The following is a 20172-nucleotide window of genomic DNA, read 5'->3' as shown; positions in this document are numbered from 1 at the left end:
ATTTGTGTGTTCATCACATAGTGGCTGAGTTTGATCCATAAGATTTCATGACTATTTGGTCAACCTTACAAGCAGTTTGTGACTAGTTTTAACATTAAGACTGCTGTAACACTATTTACATTCCTCTAACCTATCCGTACCTATAACAGGAATCTGGCGTCAGGGCGTATACCAGGAGACATCAATATGGGTGGTGGGCAATGATTGTTTCTTATTTTCCTTTTAGCTGACATAGAGCAACAGTGGAGATAAAGCCAGTTAAGGTCTGGTGGTTTTGAATACAAAGACATTCTAAAAAGAATGACATTCAATGGAATGCAGAATGTCCCGCATGTGTATAGGAAAACATGATTCATCTCTTAGAGACGAGACAGAAGCACACAGGCTGCATGATTAAAACAAAAAGTGGTGAAGGTTAATTTTTTTTTTCAATTGCTTAACCCTTTATATATAATATATACAACACTAAGAGGCATCAGCCCAATAATGAGTGAAATCTTTACCATTTCACAGCAGCCAAAAAATATTTGTACTCCAAAGCAAAAGACAGGGAGATAAATAATTCCATCCTCTCTTGTAATTAAAGTGGGCATCTTAAGTATTATAATACTTTATATAAACGGCTACAAGAAAAGATAAACTCAATTTTTTACCACCAGCTGTTCATATTCACTGAAAGTAATCATTTCAAGCTGTATTCAACAGTAAGTCTGAGTCAAAACAGTTGGAGAGTTACCAACAATAATCTTTCTGCGTATGTTTCACTAGGAACATTCACTGTACATAAATATTTAGAAGTACAAGTCCTGGTGGATTAAATCAATTCGAACAATACACTTACTAAAAATACCCAAGCTAACTAAAGAAGTTAAGGATAGTATTAGATTAAAAGAGGCCTATAATGTTGCCAAAAAAAGTAAGAAAAGCCTGAGGATTGGGAGCATTTAGAAACCAGCAAAGGATGACCAAAAAATTGATAGAAAGGGAAAAAATAGAATATGAAAGTAAACTAGCAAGAAATATAAAAACAGATTGTAAAAGATTCTGCAAGTATGTAAAAAGGAAGAGAGTAGCAAAAGTAAACGTGGGTCCCTTAGAGGCTGAGACAGAAGAAATTATAATGGCGAATAAGGAAATGGCAGAGACGTTAAACAAATATTTTGTATGTGTCTTCACAGTAGAAGACACAAAAAGCATACCAGAAATAGTGGGGAACCAAAGGGCTAATGAGAGTGAGGAACTTAAAGTAATTAATATCAGTAGAGAAAAAGTACTGGAAAAACTAATGGGACTAAAAGCCAATAAATCCCCTGGCTCTGATGGCCTAAATCCGAGGGTTCGAAAAGAGGTGGCTGCAGACTTAGTGGATGCATTGGATGTGATCTCCCAAAATTCCCTAGATTCTAGAACAGTCCCAGTGGATTGGAAGGTAGCAAATGTAACCCCACTATTCAAGAAAGGAGGGAGAGAGAAATCAGGGAACTACAGACCAGTTAGCCCAACATCAGTCGTCGGGAAAATGCTGGAATCCATTATTAAGGAAGTGGTAACAGGGCACTTATAAAATCATAATATGATCAGGCAGAGCCAATATGGTTTTATGAAAGGGAAATCATGTTTGACTAATTTATTAGTTTTTTGAGGATGTAACTAGCAGGGTAGATAAAGGGGAACCATTGGATGCAGTATATTTGGATTTTCAAAGGGCATTCGATGAGGTGTCACATAGAAGGTCGTTACGCAAGATAAGGGCTCATGGGGTTGGGGGTAATATATTAGCATGGATAGAGGATTGGTTAACAGAGAGAAAACAGAGAGTAGGAAGAAACGGGTCATTTTCAGGTTGGCAGGCTGTAACTAATGGGGTGCCACAAGGATCAGTGCTTGGGCCTCAGCTATTTACCATCTATATTAATGACTTAGATGAAGGGACCGAGTTTAAAGTATCCAAGTTTGTTGAAGATACAAAGCTAGGTGGGAAAGTAAGCTGTGAGGAGGACTCAAAGAATCTGCAAAGGGACATAGACAGGTTAAGTGAGTGGGCAAGAAGGTGGCAAATGGAGTATAATGTGGGGAAATGTGAGGTTATTCACTTTGGTAGGAAGAATAGAAGAACAGAATATTTTTTAAATGATGAGAAACTATTATATGTTAGTCTTCAAATAGATTTGGATGTCCTCATACAAGAAACACAAAAAGTTAGCATTCAGGTACAGCAAGCAATTAGGAAAGCAAATGGCATGTTGGCCTTTATTGCAAGGAGGTTGGAGTACAAGAGTAAGGAAGTCTTACTACAATTGTACAGGGCTTTGGTGAGACAACACCTGGAGTACTGTGTACAATTTTGGCCTCCTTATCGAAGGAAGAATATACTTGCCTTTGAGGTGAAGGTTCACTAGATTGATTCCTGGGATGAGAGGGTTGTCCCACGAGAAGAGATTGAGTAGAATGGGCCTATACTCTCTGGAGTTTAGCAGAATGAGAGGTGATCTCATTGAAACATATAAGATTCTGTAGAGACTTGACAGGGTAAATGCTAAGAGGTTGTTTCCCCTGGCTGAAGAGTCTAAAATTCGGGGGCATAGTAGCAGGATAAGGGTCGGCCATTTAGGGCTGAGATGAGGAGGAATTTCTTCACTCAGAGGGTTATGAATCTTTGGAATTCTCTATCCCAGAGGGGTGTGGATGCTGAGTCGTTGAGTATATTCAAGGCTGAGATAGATAGATTTTTGGACTCCAGGGGAATCAAGGGATATGGAGATTGGGCAGGAAAGTGGAGTTGAGGTCGAAGATCAGCCATGATCTTACTGAATGGCGGAGCAGGCTCGAGGGGCTATATGGCCTAATCCTGTTTCTTATGTTTTTATGTTCTTACACATCCCTGGCTCTGAAATTGTATTACATACCCTCACTAAATGCTGGAAAAGATTTCTACTATTTAGTACAGCAATTGCAGCTATATAAATATGCTAAACTTATTTCAGCTAACTTTTTTCACTCTATCTGTTCTAAAATGAAATAATCCAAGCCTGTGAAAATAGTTACATGAACAACACTAATTACTTCATTCCCTTTCATTATTTATATTTTAGGTGTGCTTAACAAATGAAGGATGTCAGTGCTGTGGAATAAAGCACTTTTCTACACTTGTCTCTCAAAATAACATTTCCTCTTTGTTCCAGCTATGTGTCTTAACCCCAAACTCGGAAGAATCCCCAAAATAGAACAATGTCACATCTTTGTACCTTCTATCAATCATCCTTACGAGTCAGATTGAAAATCTAAACCATACTATATAGGGGTTTTATGCTGTGACCATGTGATTTTAAGCAGTAGACCAAACCATCCTCCTCCAATGCCTTTTCAGCTTGGTGGGACTGCCCTCACTTGGTTCCACTCTTACCTATCCAATCATAGCCAGAGAACCTCCAGCAATTCCATCACTCCCTGTTCCTGCACCGTTACCTCTGAATTTCCCCAAGGATCTATCCTTGGCCCCTTCCTCTTCCTCATCTACATGCTACCCCTTGATAATACCATCTACAGACAGGAGGTCAGCTTCCATATGTATTCTGACAACACCTAACTCTGCCTCTCCACCACCACTCTTCAACCCTTCCCCACCTCTCTGTTGCTAAACTGCTTGTTCCACAACCAGTCTTGGATGAGCCGCAATGTTCTCCAGCTAAACATTGGGATGACTGAAGGCACCGTCTTGGGCCCTCGCCACAAATTCCATACCCTTGTCATCGATTCCATCCCCCTCCCTGGCCACCCTATCAGGCAGAACCAGCCTGCTTGCAACCTTGACATCCTATTTGATCCTGAGCTGACTTTCAAACCAGATATCCTCTCCATCACAAAGACCACCTACTTCCACCTCTGCAACGTCATCCACCTTCACCACTACCTCATCTGCCACTGAAACTCTCATCTGTGCCTTTGTCACCCGCAGACATGACGATTCCAATGCTTTCCTGGTTGGCCTCTCATTCTCCACCCTGCGTAAACTTCAGCTCATCGAAAACTCTGCTGCTCGTATCCAATCCCACAACAAAAACTATCACCCCTGTCCTCGCTGACCTACATTAGCTACATTACCTCAGTTTAAAATTCTCATACTCATGTTTAAATCCCTTGATGATCTCAACCTTCCCATCTCTGTTTCTTCCTCTGGCCCTACAACCCCCTCCTGCAAACTCTCTGTTCCTCTTACTCTTGTCATTTATCCATTTCCCTCTTCCCACCATTGGCAGCCGTGCCTTCAGCCACCTAGGTCCCACATCTGGAAGTCCCTCCTAAATCCCTTCACCTCGGCAACTCCCTCACCTCCTTGGAGACCCTCTTTAACTTACATCTTTTTGACTGAGCTGTTGGTCATCCCTCCTAATAACTCCTTCTTTAGCTCGACAACTGTTTTTGGATTATGTGGCTGTGAAGCACTTTGGAATGTTTTTCTACATTAAAGACATTATGTAAATGTAAGCTTTTGTTTTCATCATTATGGACTCATATCTACAAGGAACTGAGTTGACCAAGTTTGGATTGTGTCACTACAGGGCCTTTATAGCCATCACAAGAAGACTTTCATCCCATGAGTCCAGGTGGGATTTGTATCCAAGTCTTAGAGATGAAAGAGCATTCTACAAATCATTGTGCCTTCCAGTCTCCACCAACATATTTCCAACAAGTAATAGTATTTTGCCAACATCATCGCATGGCAATACAAGGAAGATTTTTTTTTACATTCAATGAAAAATTATGCTTTTTGAAATCTATGTATTTGTACAGACAGGCATACTAAACTTAACAACAATTTAAAAGAAAGAATTTTACTGACTCATTTGTTTCGCTGAATAGATTTCATCGGGGGGTGAAGTAAGTTATGAATATCGCTTGTAGGCTGACAACATTTTGCTAATCATCAGAAATACACCACTTCACACTTTGGTTCCCAACTGAGAAGGACCTACCCTCAGATATCTGTCAATGTTAGCTTAAAACTAGGCACGAAGAGGTGCTGAGATTGCATTGCTATACTTGGCATCTGATTTTTTTTCAGATTCCCTCCAGGAAAGTATCTCAACTCCATTCAGAACTTGCAAGATGATTCAGTTGAGTGGACTCTCATTATGTTGAAAAACACAATGTAAAATTAACTTCCTACCATTTCATAGTGCACAATATCAGAACACCAGCATACTGGAGAGTGAATTAATTTTGTAACTTAATCTTAGAGTTTGCAGAGCTAGCTTAAATCGCATTGTAAAGCTGGAATAAGATTTTTTTTTATCATTCGTGGGAGGTGAGTGTCGCTGGCAAGGTCAGTATTTATTACCCATCACTAGTTGCCCTTGAGAAGGTGGTGATGAGCCTTCATCTTGAACCGCTGCAGTCCGTGTGGTGAAGGTTCTCCCACAGTGCTGTGAGGTAGGGAGTTCCAGGATTTTGACCCAGCGACAGTGAAGGAACGGCGATATACGTCCAAGTGAGGATGGTACGTGACTTGGAGGGCAACCTAGAGGTGATGGTGTTCCCATACGCCTGCTGCCCTGTCCTTTTAGGTGGTGGAGGTTGTGGGTTGGGAGTTGCCGTCAAAGAAGCATTAGCGACTTGCTGCAGTACATCCTGTAGATAGTAAACGCTGCAGCCGTGATATGCTGGTGGTGGAGGAAGTAGCAGTTTAAAGTGGTGGATGGGCTGCCAATCAAGCAGACTGCTTTGTCCTGGATGGTATTGAGCTTCTTGAGCGTTGTTGCAGCTGAACCCATTCAGGCAAGTAGAGAGTAATGCATCACACTCCTTAATTTTGCCTTCTAGGTGGTGGAGAGACTTTGGGAGTTGAGATGTATCATAATAGCCTCATTGTATGTTACAGCACTGAAGGAGGCCATTTGGCCCATCATGCCAGTGCCAGCTCTTTGAAATAGCTATCCAATCAGTCCCATCCCCTGCTCTTTCCCCATAGCCCTGTAAATTTTTTCCCTTTAAGTATTTATCCAATTCCCTTTTGAAAGTTATTATTGAATCTGCTTCCACCATCCTTTCAGGCAGCACATTCCAGATCATTACAACTCGCTGCGGAAAAAAATGTTTCCTCATTTCGTCTCTGGTGCTTTTGCCAATCACCTTAAATCTGTGTCTTCTGGTCACCGACACTTCTGCTACGGGAAACAGTTTCTCCTTACTTACTCTGTCAAAACCATTCATGATTTTAAACATCTCTATCAAATCTCCTCTTAACCTTCTCTGCTCCAAGAAGAACAACCCCAGCTTCTCCAGTCTCTCCACATAACTGAAGTCCCTAATTTCTGGTACCATTCTAGTAAATCTCTTCTGCACCCTCTCGAAGGCCTTGACATCCTTCCTAAAGTGTGGTGCCCAGAATTGAACACAATACTCCAGCTGAGGCCTGAACAGTGTTTTAAGAAGGTTTAGCATAACTTCCCTCCTTTTGTACTCTATGCCGCTGTTAATAAAGCCCAGAATCCCATATGCTTTTCTCACTGCCTTCTCAACTTGCCTTGCCACCTTCAAAGATTTGTGTACATACACCCCCAGGTCTCTCTGATCCTGGACCCCCTTTAAAATAGTACCATTTAGTTTGAATTGCCTCTCCTCATTCTTCCTACCAATATGTATCACTTTACACTTCTCTGCATTAAATTTGATCTAGGAACATAGAAACATAGGAACAGGAGTAGGCCATTCAGCCCCTCGTGCCTGCTCCGCCATTTGATAAGATCATGGCTGATCTGTGATCTAACTCCATATACCTGCCTTTGGCCCATATCCCTTAATACCTTTGGTTGCCAAAAAGCTATCTATCTCACATTTAAATTTAGCAATTGAGCTCGTATCAATTGCCGTTTGCGGAAGAGAGTTCCAAACTTCTACAACCCTTTGTGTGTAGAAATATTTTCTAATCTCGCTCCTGAAAGGTCTGGCTCTAATTTTTAGACAGTGCCCCCTACTCCTAGAATCCCCAACCAGCAGAAGTAGTTTCTCTCTATCCACCCTATCTGTTCACCTTAATATCTTATAAACTTCAATCAGATCACCCCTTAACCTTCTAAACTCCAGAGAATACAACCCCAATTTGTCTAATCTCTCCTCGTAACTTAACCCTTGAAGTCCGGGTATCATTCTAGTAAACCTACGCTGCACTCCCTCCAAGGCCAATATGTCCTTCCGAAGGTGCAGTGCCCAGAAATGCTCACAGTACTCCAGGTGCGGTCTAACCAGGGTTTTGTATAGCTGCAGCATAACTTCTGCCCCCTTGTACTCCAGTCCTCTGGATATAAAGGCCAGCATTCCATTTGCCTTCTTGATTATTTTCTGCACCTGTTCATGACACTTCAATGATCTATGTACCTGAACCCCTAAGTCCCTTTGGACATCCATTGTTTTTAACTTTTTACCATTTAGAAAGTACCCTGTTCTATCCTTTTTTGATCCAAAGTGGATGACCTCACATTTGTCTACATTGAATTCCATTTGCCACAGTTTTGCCCATTCACCTAATCTATCAATATCGCTTTGTAATTTTATGTTTTCATCTACACTGCTTACAATGCCACCAATCTTTGTGTCATCGGCAAACTTAGATATGAGACTTTCTATGCCTTCATCTAAGTCGTTGATAAATATTGCCCTCCCCCTCCAGAATGCCCTGCAGCCACTCCGTGACATCCTTGACCCTAGCACCAGCGAGGCAACATACCATCCTGGAGTCATGTTTGCGGCCGCAGAAACCCCTATCTGTTCCCCTTACAATTGAATCCCCTATCACTATAGCCCTGCCACTCTTCTTCCTCCCCTCCTGTGCAGCAGAGCCACCCGTGGTGCCCCGAACTTGGCTCTTGCTGCTTGCCATGTGTCTGCCCATTTCACCAGTCTGTCTATGTCCTCCTGAAGTCTGTTACAATCCTCCACATTGTTTACTACATTCCCGACTTTCATGTCATCTGCAAAGTTTGAAATTGTACCCTCTATGTCCAAGGTCAGGTCATTAATATATAACAAAAAGAGCAATGGTCCTCATTCCAATCTCTGGGGAGCACCACTGTATACTTCCCTCCAGCCTGAAAAGCAACCATTCAACACTTCTCTCTGTTTTCTTTCCCTTAGCTAATTTTGTATCCATGCTGCCACTGTCCCTTTAATCCCATGGGCTTTAATTTTGCTTACAAGTCTATTACGTGGTACTTTATCAAATGCCTTTTGTAAGTCCATGTATACATCATCAACCACACTACCCTCATCAACCCCGTCGCCGCAGAATACCCAGCCTCTGACCTGCTTTAGTGGCCATGGCATTTAAGTGGCTATTCCATGATAGGTACCATGATTTTGCCCCTTAAAATAAATGAACAAATGATGAGACTGAAAAGATTTCTTATATTACCTCTTTGCTTTTACTTAGTCGCACTAGGCTGTGCTGTTCAAATTCATGAATCGTAATTATCTCTATTGTTAATAGCTTATTAATCTCAAATATAATACACAGGGCGCTAAATTGGGCCATGTAGCGCCCATTGTTTCAGCGCTACATGGCCTCCCGAAGTGCCAAGATAGCATCGTGGCTGTGCATGCATGTTTCCAACGTGACGAGAGCTGGACGTCATCTTGGTATAGGAGTTAGCCCAGGTGCAGATAACGAATGCCGGAAGCATGTAAAGTAAGGACACAATCAGTGTGTAATGCTGATTTAAAGTGATAGACATCATTTTGGGACTTAACGCTCAATTCAACGCACAGTCTTAACCCCGACCATCTGAACGTTAGTTAGAGTGCCTGGAAAACCCATTAAAATTAAGTAGCTGAGTTTGGCTGACAGTGGGCTTAGCACTGTGCCAAAAGAACGCATAAATACATTAAAATGTGATTTGGATATGACATAGCACACATGTAAAGGATCAATGCAGGATTTACAGATTAATGGATTATTGCTTCTGGCTGCCGAAACATTTGTAACTGTTTTTGGAGGTCTCCAATGCTTGAATACTAGGACGCGGGGACATAGGCTAACATTTAGAGCCAGGATGTGCAGGAGTGAAGTTAGGAAATGCTTCTACACGCAAAGGGTGGGAGAAGTTTGGAACGCTCTTCTGCAAATGGCAGTTGATGCCAGATAAATTGTCAATTCTAAATCTAAGATTGATAGATTTCTGTGAACCAAGGTTATTAAGGGATATGGGGCTAAAGCGGGTATATGGAGTTAGATCACAGGTCCACCATAATCTCATTGAATGGCAGAACAGGCTCAAGGGGTTAAATGCCACTGCCACTCGCTGCATCCTGATATGCGCCACTTTCTCCTGCAAGAAAGCGGGACGTGTGTCTGGGTGATGTGCCTGTCATGGTTGAATAGCTGCCAGTGTGTGTGGCCTGTGAGTTGTGGGTGGGCGGTAATGTGCAAGGATGACAGGAAGCATCTGATTGGAAGAGTTGAGTACTGATGGAAAGAGTTTGTTAGTATGTGGGTGATGGGGGTGTAGTGCGTGGAGCAGTGGATGTGGCTAGTGGTGTAGTTGGTAGGAGATGCCACTTGACAGTTGACCTCACTCACCTTGACCACTCGTGTCAAAGCATTGAATTTCTTCCTGCACTGCATCCATTTTCATGACGCTGTACACCTGCCATTGATGTTGTGCCCTGCTACCTCCCACTGCCTTTTGGGTATATGTCTGGAGGGCCTCTTGCCTACCACCCCTCGGATGGATATAGGATGTCCCTCCTTCTGTCCACCTCTTGCACCAAGGTCTCTAGTGCATCAGTGCACGCACTCTCGCAGGCCTGGTACCAACTCAGATCGGCAGATTGGTGAGGTCTGGCATGCAGATTGGAGGATGTGAGATTTAGTAGTGCGCAACCTTTATTCAATGTTTTAACATAACTCATCAGTTTGTAAACACAGAGCTGGGAGCTGCATCTGTGTTTTGCATGTGCGATGTCTGATCTCTGTTCAGACTCCGTGCAGACAGCAGACTGTTATTTGCAGCAAATAACACGTACCAGCTACCTTTAAGAAACTTTTTAGAGACATCCTGCCTTTAAGAGATTGGAGCTCCCCCTGTTGGTGGAAAAAGCAAATTGCATGGAATCCTCGTTCATTGCTGATTTCCAACGCAGATTGCAGGTAAGTCCTCAAGCCTGACGAAAGTCTCGTCCTGCCTGCGCAGGGGCCACTGGGCACAGGGTAATAGCGGATCGGACTACCCCTGCCCAATAACAGGCCCTATCCAGTTTTTACAGGGAGGGTATATTAGTATGAAAGTTCGACAGTACTTCTTACTATAAACCTCTCATAATTATGACTAACATTTTCAAATCATGAAGGAAACTTAGCCACTGAATTCTTCACTTCAGAATGTTATCAGAATAGTGTCCGTGACTTTTCAAAGTTAAGCTATTTTTCCTACTTTTCCATTAAAATTAAATAGCTGAGTTTGGCTGACTGTGGGCTTAGCACTGTGCCAAAAGAACACATAAACACATTAAAATGTGATTGGGATATGACATAGCACACATGCAACTAACAGTCCTAGATAGCTAGACTGCAATGTTTGCTCCATAAATAGAGATTGTTCTCAATGTTGCAGGAAACCTGAGCTTTAAAGTATAGTCTGAGTTTAGGTGAGTAGCATAAAATCAATCCTTCTATATTCCAATAGATACCAAGACCATTTACATCAATGTGAACCATGTTAAGTTTGACTATTAATCAATCTCAAAACACCACACTGCATTCTCCACCTAGACTGAACTCTGGAAAATTTCAATCGTGTGCAAATACAATCATCCTGTTGGTGGAGTGCTCCCAACTACAGGAATGCACAGTATTCTTAACTCCAGTTTGAATCGTATATAAAACCAGATTAGGACCAAAGCCAACAGCAGTTACTTCTATCACAGAATACTGCACGAGACTGAGAGAGGTAGGAACAGAGCCACAGACTAATCCAGCACTATCTACTGAGCTGCAACTTTCATTAAGAATACAGCAAGAAGATAATAATTTGAGGAATATACATGCACGATCTGTTCCAAAGATAATCATACGGATGGAAGACAGTTAAATATAAAAAAAGAGCTCTCTTGATTGCAATGGGTAAACATACTACATAGTGTTGAACTAAGACATACCAAACCTGAAATATTGCAAGCTCAATCTCTGGTCTGTTCTGTGCTAGCTAATCAGTCAGGGCAATAATACAAAAAAAACAACTTGTATTGATAAGGTGCCATTAACACAGTAAAAAAAGTGTCTCTGGAGCGTTATCAGACAAAATTTGACACTGAGCCACATAAAGAGATATTAGGACAGGTGACGAAATGCTTGTTCAGAGAGGTAGGTTTTAAGGAGTGTATTAAAGGAGGAGAGAGAGGTAGGAAGGCCAATAAAGGACATTAGTGAACTCAGGCTAGGAAGAAATCAAACCCAAATAGAGTGCTGTTTCTGATCACTATCCAGTGATCCTTAATGGAAGTGCATGGACAGCGGTTCGGGAGAAAAGCAGGTTTAACTCTCAGTAGCCAGATGACACTCACCATCCAGGCCAATGCAGGAGAACAAAATGGACCTTAGGTGAGAAATCAAAGGACTGCAACCACCAGTGGGGTTGCATCCTGACATGAGTTGCAATCTTCAGGAAAAAGATAGAAAAATAGGGACATGTTGAGGGGGAGAAAAAAAGTCATATAAAGAACAAATATGCAGCACAGTAAATGGAATATAACAACAGCTAGCTTTGTTTAGGAAAAATGATCTTAAATATTAAAGTGCATTTTCATAATGCAGCATGCTGACTGTAGCCTTGATTTAAAATAACCACGACCCATAGCTTTAATACATTAGAAACAAAAAAGATCCAGAATAACACTTACCCTCTTCTTCTAATATTAATGATGTGGCGATGCCGATGAGGGACACCTGTATTTTTACAAGAAATAGAAAAGTTCCCCCATGCTCAAGGCCCTGCATGTTTAAATATTAGATGCAGGACTCCTTATGCAAACCAATGGGAAGACAATTCTTAAAGCGCTAACATTAAGTCAATGTGTGCTTCTCCCTTCAGCACCAGCTCCAGTTCAAACAGCGACCTCGCTTCTGCTTGTAAAGCTTTAAAAAGGAAAATTTTGGCAACTGTTATTCTCCTGCCTCTCCCTGAAATTTGATGCTTAGATGGGCCTCTCGTTTTCCGTTCTGGATTTGATTGATATTAGTTTAATTATCCATAGACATATTATTATAATAAACATTTTTAAATGAATCATCTGCAGAAGCCAAGTTGGTTTACTTCTGAACATTTACTACAAATAAGTCTTAAAGCAAGCAATAACAATTGGTTTCATTTAAATTAACAGCACTTAATATTTCTTGTGCATAAACTTATTATGACTGGACTTACAAGGAAGGAAAAAAATGAGTTTCTGTTAAAACTCAAAAAAAAGTCTTATCTCTTTAAAATTTTTAACGCACTTGCCTGGAATGTTCGTGGAGATTGTTCCGATCTCCCACAATAATTTTGGTGGAAACCCTGGAGAAGCAATAGAAACAGTTGTTTATGTTACTCCATCAGGGCTTTACGCCAATCTTTAGTGGAAGTGATTGAGAGAACCCCTGCAGAAATTCTCCACCATTATGTTTTTGAAAGTCAATAGGCTTCATTTCTCTCTGCTTTGTACTCGGCAAACCTTTGTTTCTCTGACGCAAAGCCATGGAGGAAGGAGCAGATACAGGTGACACCAGGTCCCCAATTTTGGTCTCTCCACTGCCCTCTTTTTCAACAACAACAACTTGCATTTTTATAGCATCTTTAAAATAGCAAAACATCCCAAGGCACTTCACAGAACCGTTATCAGACAAAATTTGTCACCGAGCCACATAGATGTTAGGACAGGTGACCAAAAATTGGTCAAAAAGGTAGGTTTTAAGGAGCGTCTTACAGGAGAAGAGAGAAGTAGAGAAGTGGAGAGGTTTAGAGCCTAGGCAGCTGAAGGCACGGCCACCAACGGTGGGGCCAGGGAAATCAGGGATGCACATGAGGCCAGAATCGGAGGAGCGCAGAAATCTCGGAGGACTATATGGCTGGAGGAGGTTACAGAGATAGGGAAGGGCAAAGCCATGGAGGGATTTGAACTCAAGGATGAGAATTTTAAATTCGAGGCATTGCCAGACCGGGAGCCAATGTAGGTTAGCGAGCACAGGTAATGGGTGAACGGGACTTGGTGTAAGTTAGGATACAGGCAGCAGAGTTTTGGATTAGCTGAAGTTTACGGAGGGTGGAAGGTGGGAGGCTGGCTAGGAGAGCATTAGAATAGTCGAGGTGGAGGGAACAAAAGCATGGATGAGGGTTTCAGCAGCAGATGGGCTGAGGCAGGTGCAGAGACGGACGATATTACGGAGGTGGAAATAGGCGGTCTTGATGATGGAGAGGATATGGGGTCAGAGGCTCAGCTCCAGGTTAAATAGGACACGAGCTTGCGAACAGTTTGGTTCAGCCTCATACAGTAGCCAGTGAGGGGGATGGAGTCGGTGGAGAGTGAACGGAGTTTGTGACGGGGACTAAAGACAATGGCTTCTGTCTTCCCAATATTTAGTTGGAGGAAATTTCTGCTCATTCAATACTGGATGTCAGACAAGAAACATTACAATCAGAGGCATTCGGGTGGTGGTGAGGTAGAGTTGGGTGTCGTCAGCATACATGTGGAATCTGATGTTGTGTTTTCGGATGTTGTCACTGAGGGGCAGCAGGTAGATGAGAAATAGGAGGAGGCCAAGGACAGGTCTTTGAACACAATACTCCAACTGAGGCCTAACCAGTATTTTATAAAGGTTTAGCATAATTTACTTGCTTTTATTTCTATGCCTCTATTAATAAAGCCCAGGATCCCATATGTTTTTTAACAGCCTCCTCAACTTGTCCTACCACCTTTAAAGATTTGTGTACATACACCCCCAGGTCTCTCTGTTCCTGCACCCCCTTTAAAATTGTAGCATGTCATTTATATTGCCTCTCCTCATTCTTCCTACCAAAATGTATCACTTCACACTTCTCTGCATTAAATTTCATCTGCCATGTGTCTGCCCATTTTACCAGTCCGTCAATGTCCTCCTGAAGTCTGTTACTATCCTTCACATTGTTTACCACCTTTCCGAGTTTTGTGTCATCTGCAAATTTTGAAATTATACCCTGTATACCCAAGTCCAGGTTATTAATATATATCAAAAAGAGCAGTGGTCCTAATACCGAACCCTGGGGAACACCACTATATACTTCCCTCCAGTCTGAAAAACAGCCACTCACTATTACTCTCTACTTTCTGTCCCTTAGCCAATTTTGTATCCACGTTGCCACTGTCCCTTTAATCCCATGGGCTTTAATTTTGCTAGCAAGTCTAATATGTGGTACTTTATCAAATGCCTTTTGAAAGTCCATATACACAACATCAACCCCACTACCCTCATCAACCATCTCTGTTACTTCATCAAATAACTCATCAAGTAGTAGAAAGTCAGTAGTAAATAATGTTTTGCAGTATCAATCTCCCAATTCACACTTCTGCCCCAGCCAGTTATAGCCAGAGAATCTCCTGCAATGGCTGCTCTTCCCACCTGCAACCTTACACATCCCAAAATCATTCAATAATGTCTAGCTGAATTCAAGTGTAATGAAGCAAAGCATCAGGGATCCCACGTGCATCTGTCGTTCTTCATAGAAAACGCCATTAAAATGGAGAAATTGGTGCTGAGACAGCTTTGGTAATTAATTTGAAATGATTGGGCTGAATTTTCACCCCATCCACCTGGCAGAAATGAGGCAGTAGTGTCTTGCAAATGGGGAGCAATGACCTACCGGCCCCTTGTCGCAGTCAGCTAGTAAACCCTTTAAAATTGAAATCAGGATCCTATGATATCAATAGGACCCCGACTGCCAATTTTGGCCTGATCTGGCCAGAGCACACATCAGGAATCTCCTCCCAGCCCCACAAGCCCAGTCTGGGCCACTAGTGCTCCAATCCACCCTCCTGCGCCTTTCTCCAGCCCAGAGGCCAGCCAGGCTGCCCGATATCGCGGCAGCCCGGAGTCGATGAGTTTCTCTGTTCTGCTGGTTTCTGGCGGCAGCCCGTTGGCCGCATGCAAATAAGACCCAATCTTCAAAATCGACTGGGCCTCCCAGCGGGACTACCAGTCGCGTTCTGCTGGCCAGCCGCCCGGATGCCACTGTGGGGGAAAATCCATCCTGTTGAGTTTGGATAGTTTACATCTTTTAGCTTTACAAAACAGAAGTTTGAGTTTTTCTGCACAGAGGAGAGAGTTAGCAGCTGGAGTGAGAAGGGCCAACAGCTGTTACTAAGGGCTGTTTGGCTTGTGGAGATAGATTGAGAGAGAAGAGAGAGAGCGTAAGAGAAGGAGATGCAGATTAAATTAATTTGGCTAGATACTTTTCACACATTTCCTACATTATAACAGTAACTACACTTCAAAAGTACTTCACTGGCTGCAAAGTGCTTTGGGGCATCCTGAGTTCATGAAAGGCGCTATATAAATGCAATTTCTTTCTTTACTTTTCACACAGCTTACAAATATTGGTATATGATGGAAGTCTTTATTTTCCCTTTTGTCTTTTAATTTATAATTATTTCTTACCCCTTCGTTGTAAAAACAAACTCCAAACAAAACTGAACCATGCCAATAAGAGACTGGATACAAATGGTGACAATATTGGACTAAATTTAAAAAATTACATGACAGGAATGCAGACAGCATGGAGCTCATCTTGGAATCCAAATATGTTTAAAGGCTAAAGTTCGATACCTGTTAAGTAGTCACTGTTTGTATCGTGTACCACATCATGCATTAACAGTTGTCAGTGATAACATTCAGTCTCTGCTTTGGTACCTCTCTAACAGCAATGGATACCAAATGTTGGCTCCCAGTTCCCTACCAGGCAAGATGCTTTGTTTTTCATGAAGGTGCAGGGAAATTGTTAAAGCCAGTCTGCTTTTGAGTGACAATTAAGAACATAAGTAAATAAAATGCAACAATCAGATAGTGAACAGAGTTTGTGGCAGGGACTAAAGACAATGGCTTCTGTCTTCCCAATATTTAGTTGTTGTAAATTTCTGCTCATTCAATATTGGATGTGGGACAAGAAGCATCACAATCAGAGGCATTCGGGGGGTGAGGAGCAATGTGTGAGGTGCCTTCACTTCACCAAGGAGGCTGTCACCCACCGAGTTATGTCAATAGCTTCAGCCACAACTCAAGCCTCGCACCTGGGCATGGGCAGCACTGCCTGTGGCAGTCACGGTTCCTGTGACCCTTAACTTTTATGTCACGGGTTCCTTTCAGGCTACAGCAGCTGACATCAGCAACATCTCACAGTTCGCAGTCCACCACTGTATCCGCGAGGTCACCGAGGTTCTCCACACCAGGAGGAACACATACATCTCCTTCCAACAATAACAACTTGCATTTATACAATGCCTTTAACATAGTAAAACATCCCAAGGCGCTTTACAGGAGCATTATCAAACAAAATTTGACACCGAATCACATAAGGAGATATTAGGACACGGTTTGGTCAAAAAGGTTTTAAGGAGTGTGTTAAAGGAGGAGAGAGATAGGGAGATGGAGACGTTTAGGGAGGTAATTCCAGAGCTTAGGGCCTATGGTGAAGCAGGATGAGAGAGCACTAGACTTCGTCCGCATTGCAGGCTTCCTCAGGGTGCTAGGTGCCATAGAGTGCACCCACATTGCCTTGCGTGCTCCCCATCACCAGTCTGGCATCTTCATCAATAGAAAGAGATTTCACCTCCTCAACGTTTCCTACTGATCATGCAAGTCTGTGCTCCGTATCCTGGCAGCTGCCATGACTCTTTCATCCTGTGCCACTCCTCTGTGCTGCCTTTATTCTAAGCAGGCAGTCAAGTTACAGGTTGGCTATTGGGTGACAAGGATGCCCCTCCAGACCTCGTTCATGAATCCTGTCATAGACCCTGGGCACAGCTACAGAGTTGGCCTACAATGAGAGCCATGCCAACACAAGAAACATGACCAAACAAACAATCATTGTGCTCGAGCAACGTTTCCACTACCTGGACTGTTCCGGAGGAGTTTTGCGTTACACTCCTAAGCAGGTATCCAGATTTGTAGTCATCTGCTGCAGGCTCCATAACTTTGCCATCATAAGGGGCTATCCCTTACCAACACCCGGGCAGCAAAAAGTGCATGAAGAGGAGGAAGAGCAGGAGAGGCGTCGACCACCAGCGCCCCCAGCTGCCAGAGCTCTCAGAGACCAACTTATCGTGAAGCACTTCACCTAAACCATCCCTCTCACCTCCAATACACCAACAGTCCCACAATCCTTACTACCATCACCCTACAGTCCAGCGTTATGGTTCTTGCCCTCACTTCACTACCCTTAGTGACTGTCTTGTGTGCTCTTTTCCCTATCCCAGTGCTCCTCCGAAGTGTTTCCCCAGTGGCTACAGCTTGGGAGGTGGAAAGCTGCTAAGCTTCCATTAAGAACACTTCAGATGGCCGTGGTGGGCAATCTCAACCAGGTCTGGGCCTTGAGGATCTGGTTGCAGACTACAGCATCTCGGCGTGGGCCGGAGCAATCTGGCCCAGCTGGCTGTGTGGTATTAACAAGGGCACTGGCAGTGTTGGTGGTGGAGGAGCAGGGATGCTGTTGTCCTGAAAGATAACAGCAGGTGCCTCACCCTTGGAGCCAAGGCCACTCCCCGGGGACTGCGCCTCAGCAAACCTGCGTCTCTGCCCGATATCAGAGTGCAGGAGTGACGTGACGCTTTGGAGGCCCCTGTCAACAATGACCCTCAAAGCCAAGATGGCAGCTGCGAGAGCTGTTAGGAGATGCTCCATGAGGGTGGGCGCCAGTGTCGTATTGATGGAGTTGATCGCTCAGCCCTTATTGGACAAAATAGTCTCCATATTCTGAGCAAAGCCTTGACACAAGTTGGTGCTGGACTCCTCCATGCTCCATGCTCCTAGCATTTCCTGGTATATACCCATCAGCCACCTTCGGTAGGCTGGGCCCTTCAAGTCAGCATCTGAGTCCTCTGCGCAGAGCTAGTATTTGATGTCACCCTCCGGCAAGCTGGCACTTGTGGCATTCTACCCCCCTGCCCTAGCTCCTGCACACTTGTGTGGCTGGTGATTCACCATGTGAAGGCCCTTCTTATAGCCTAGTCTCTAAAACAAGCATGGCACCAATATTTAGTGACGGTGCATCTTCAGGCAGGCAGGCCTCTTCTTTCTCCATTGGCAGTGGGTCGCCACATTGTCAGCACCTGAAATGAAAGAGAGGGACAAGGGTCGGCTTTCAGTGTAAAGAGAGAGCAGAGGGGAAGAAATGTCTGGTGAAAGCATCTGCAATTTGTCATGCAGCGTGTGTAGACTGAGATAGAAGTAAGAAGGGTAAAAGAGGACAAGGGTGTGAAGAAACTCAGCGCGACATCTCCTCCAGCGTTGGCAGTCACCACAGCTGCTCCAGCTGTGCAGCTGTGCCTAGGTTCCCTGACAGGATTCATGAGCCAGGTCCGGAGGGGACATCCTAGTCACCAATAGCCAGCCTATAATAACTTGAGCACCTGTAAATTAAGCGGCACCACTTTGCCGCTGCCTGTGGTAGCCAGCGAGGAGGGGAGTGGGTGTGCAGGCGGGTTCAGCCTCCTCTACTGGCAGCCTGCTGTCTGGAGTTGTGGGCAACCTTCTCCCGCAAGAAACGTAAGTGACAATCTTGTGAGGTGTTTAGAAAATGTGCCTATCATGGTGGAATAGCTGGTATGCAGTGTGTACGATGTGAGGTGTGGGGCTGTGAGGGTTACAATAGTGGTGAGTGCGTGAGTCTGAGGAGAAAGAGGTGAAGTGAAGTGTGGTGCAGTGATTGTAGGAGAGAGAAGGGAAGTGGGGAGTAGAGTATTATGAGTAGTGAGGCTGGAGGTGGTGGAGGTGTGAGCAGAGAGTAAGACAGCAGTGTTCTTACCTTGACAACTCAGGTGAGGTCATTGAACTTTTTGTGACATTGCAGCCATGTCCTTGGAGCTAAGCTCCTGGCATTGACCTCCTGAGCGACCTCTTCCCACTGGTTATGGAGTTGTTGCCTGGAGGGCTTTCTGCCCTCTTGTCGGTGGGGGGAGGGGGGGGGGGAGAATCTCGCTCGTGTCCGCTGCCTGCACCAGGACCGCCAAGGCAGCATCAGAAAAACTTAGTGCAGCCTTTGTGCTTGCTGCAGCCATTTCTGTCCTTACAAACTTTCCGCGTTGTCTGCAATGAGAGTGCATCGCCCCTTTAAGACGTGCTGGCCTTTAAGTAATGTCACAGATGCTTGCTATCTGACCCCCCAAACAAGCGTGCAACCAATGAATAGCATGGGTGGCGCTGGCTGCACGCCCAAGTCATGATAACCAGCAGGCAGCATAAATATTACGACCTGCCTGGAACAACACTAACAAGTGCGTGCAGTGCACGCCCCGCCCATTACACACCCACTTTTCGACATGATCGAATTTCTAGCCCCCTTTCTTTACGGTTATTACCAAACATCGATACATATTTTTACAAAAGGTCATCGACCTGAAATGTTAAATCTGTTTCTTTCTCCACAGATGCTGCCTGACTTGCTGAGCTTTTCCAGTATTTTCTGTTTTTATTTCAGATTTCTAGCATCCGCTGTATTTTACTTTAGATATATTTTGATACTGTTTCACAAAAGCTATAAGCAATACAACATTTCTACAATTTTCGATTCTGTTCCACATGGATATGCATGGAAGCTTATAGAGAAATTGGAAAACATCAAGCATAAAATTACAGGAAGATAAATTTTAAAATTGGGCTCATTGTCTTTTTCTGATGTCAAGCTAACAGTTTTCAAGCAATTTTGAAAGCTCTTTGAGGGACTTCAGCAACTCCTGTGATGGTGCAACCTTTAAGAATCATCTTTTCTGGAAATAAGAGTTAGGCTTCCTGTAAGAAGCATGGCTGCAGTTGATTATTGCTGCTACATGTCAGAAAAGATATCATCTGGTCTTGCAGCACTCACACTAATTCCAAACGGTAGGCTCCAAAGCTCCCTGCTTCTACTGAAGCAAGAATATTTTCTGTTGACTGTGAAAAGGTAAATTTCCCCCTATTTCAAT

At 43.6% G+C, this 20172-nt stretch overlaps 1 protein-coding gene across 2 annotated transcripts in view; it reads right to left on the bottom strand.

Moving 5' to 3' along the window:
- LOC137323781 (collagen alpha-1(III) chain-like) overlaps nt 1-12110 on the bottom strand; it is a 147941-nt gene extending 135831 nt beyond the window's left edge. For both annotated transcript variants that reach the window (XR_010963444.1, XM_067987704.1), the window contains exon 1: nt 11890-12110. Coding sequence is in view for 1 of the 2 variants with exons in the window: in XM_067987704.1 (XP_067843805.1) it covers nt 11890-11986 (97 nt within the window). In the remaining variant the exon portion in view is untranslated. The remainder of the gene's footprint in view (nt 1-11889) is intronic.
- Nucleotides 12111-20172: the final 8062 nt, after the last annotated feature.

This window comes from Heptranchias perlo, chromosome 7 (genome assembly GCF_035084215.1).
Source record: "Heptranchias perlo isolate sHepPer1 chromosome 7, sHepPer1.hap1, whole genome shotgun sequence".
NCBI lineage: Eukaryota > Metazoa > Chordata > Chondrichthyes > Hexanchiformes > Hexanchidae > Heptranchias > Heptranchias perlo.
The sequence above is the reverse complement of the archived record's forward strand: the minus strand, read 5'-3'. Positions and strand labels throughout refer to the sequence as shown.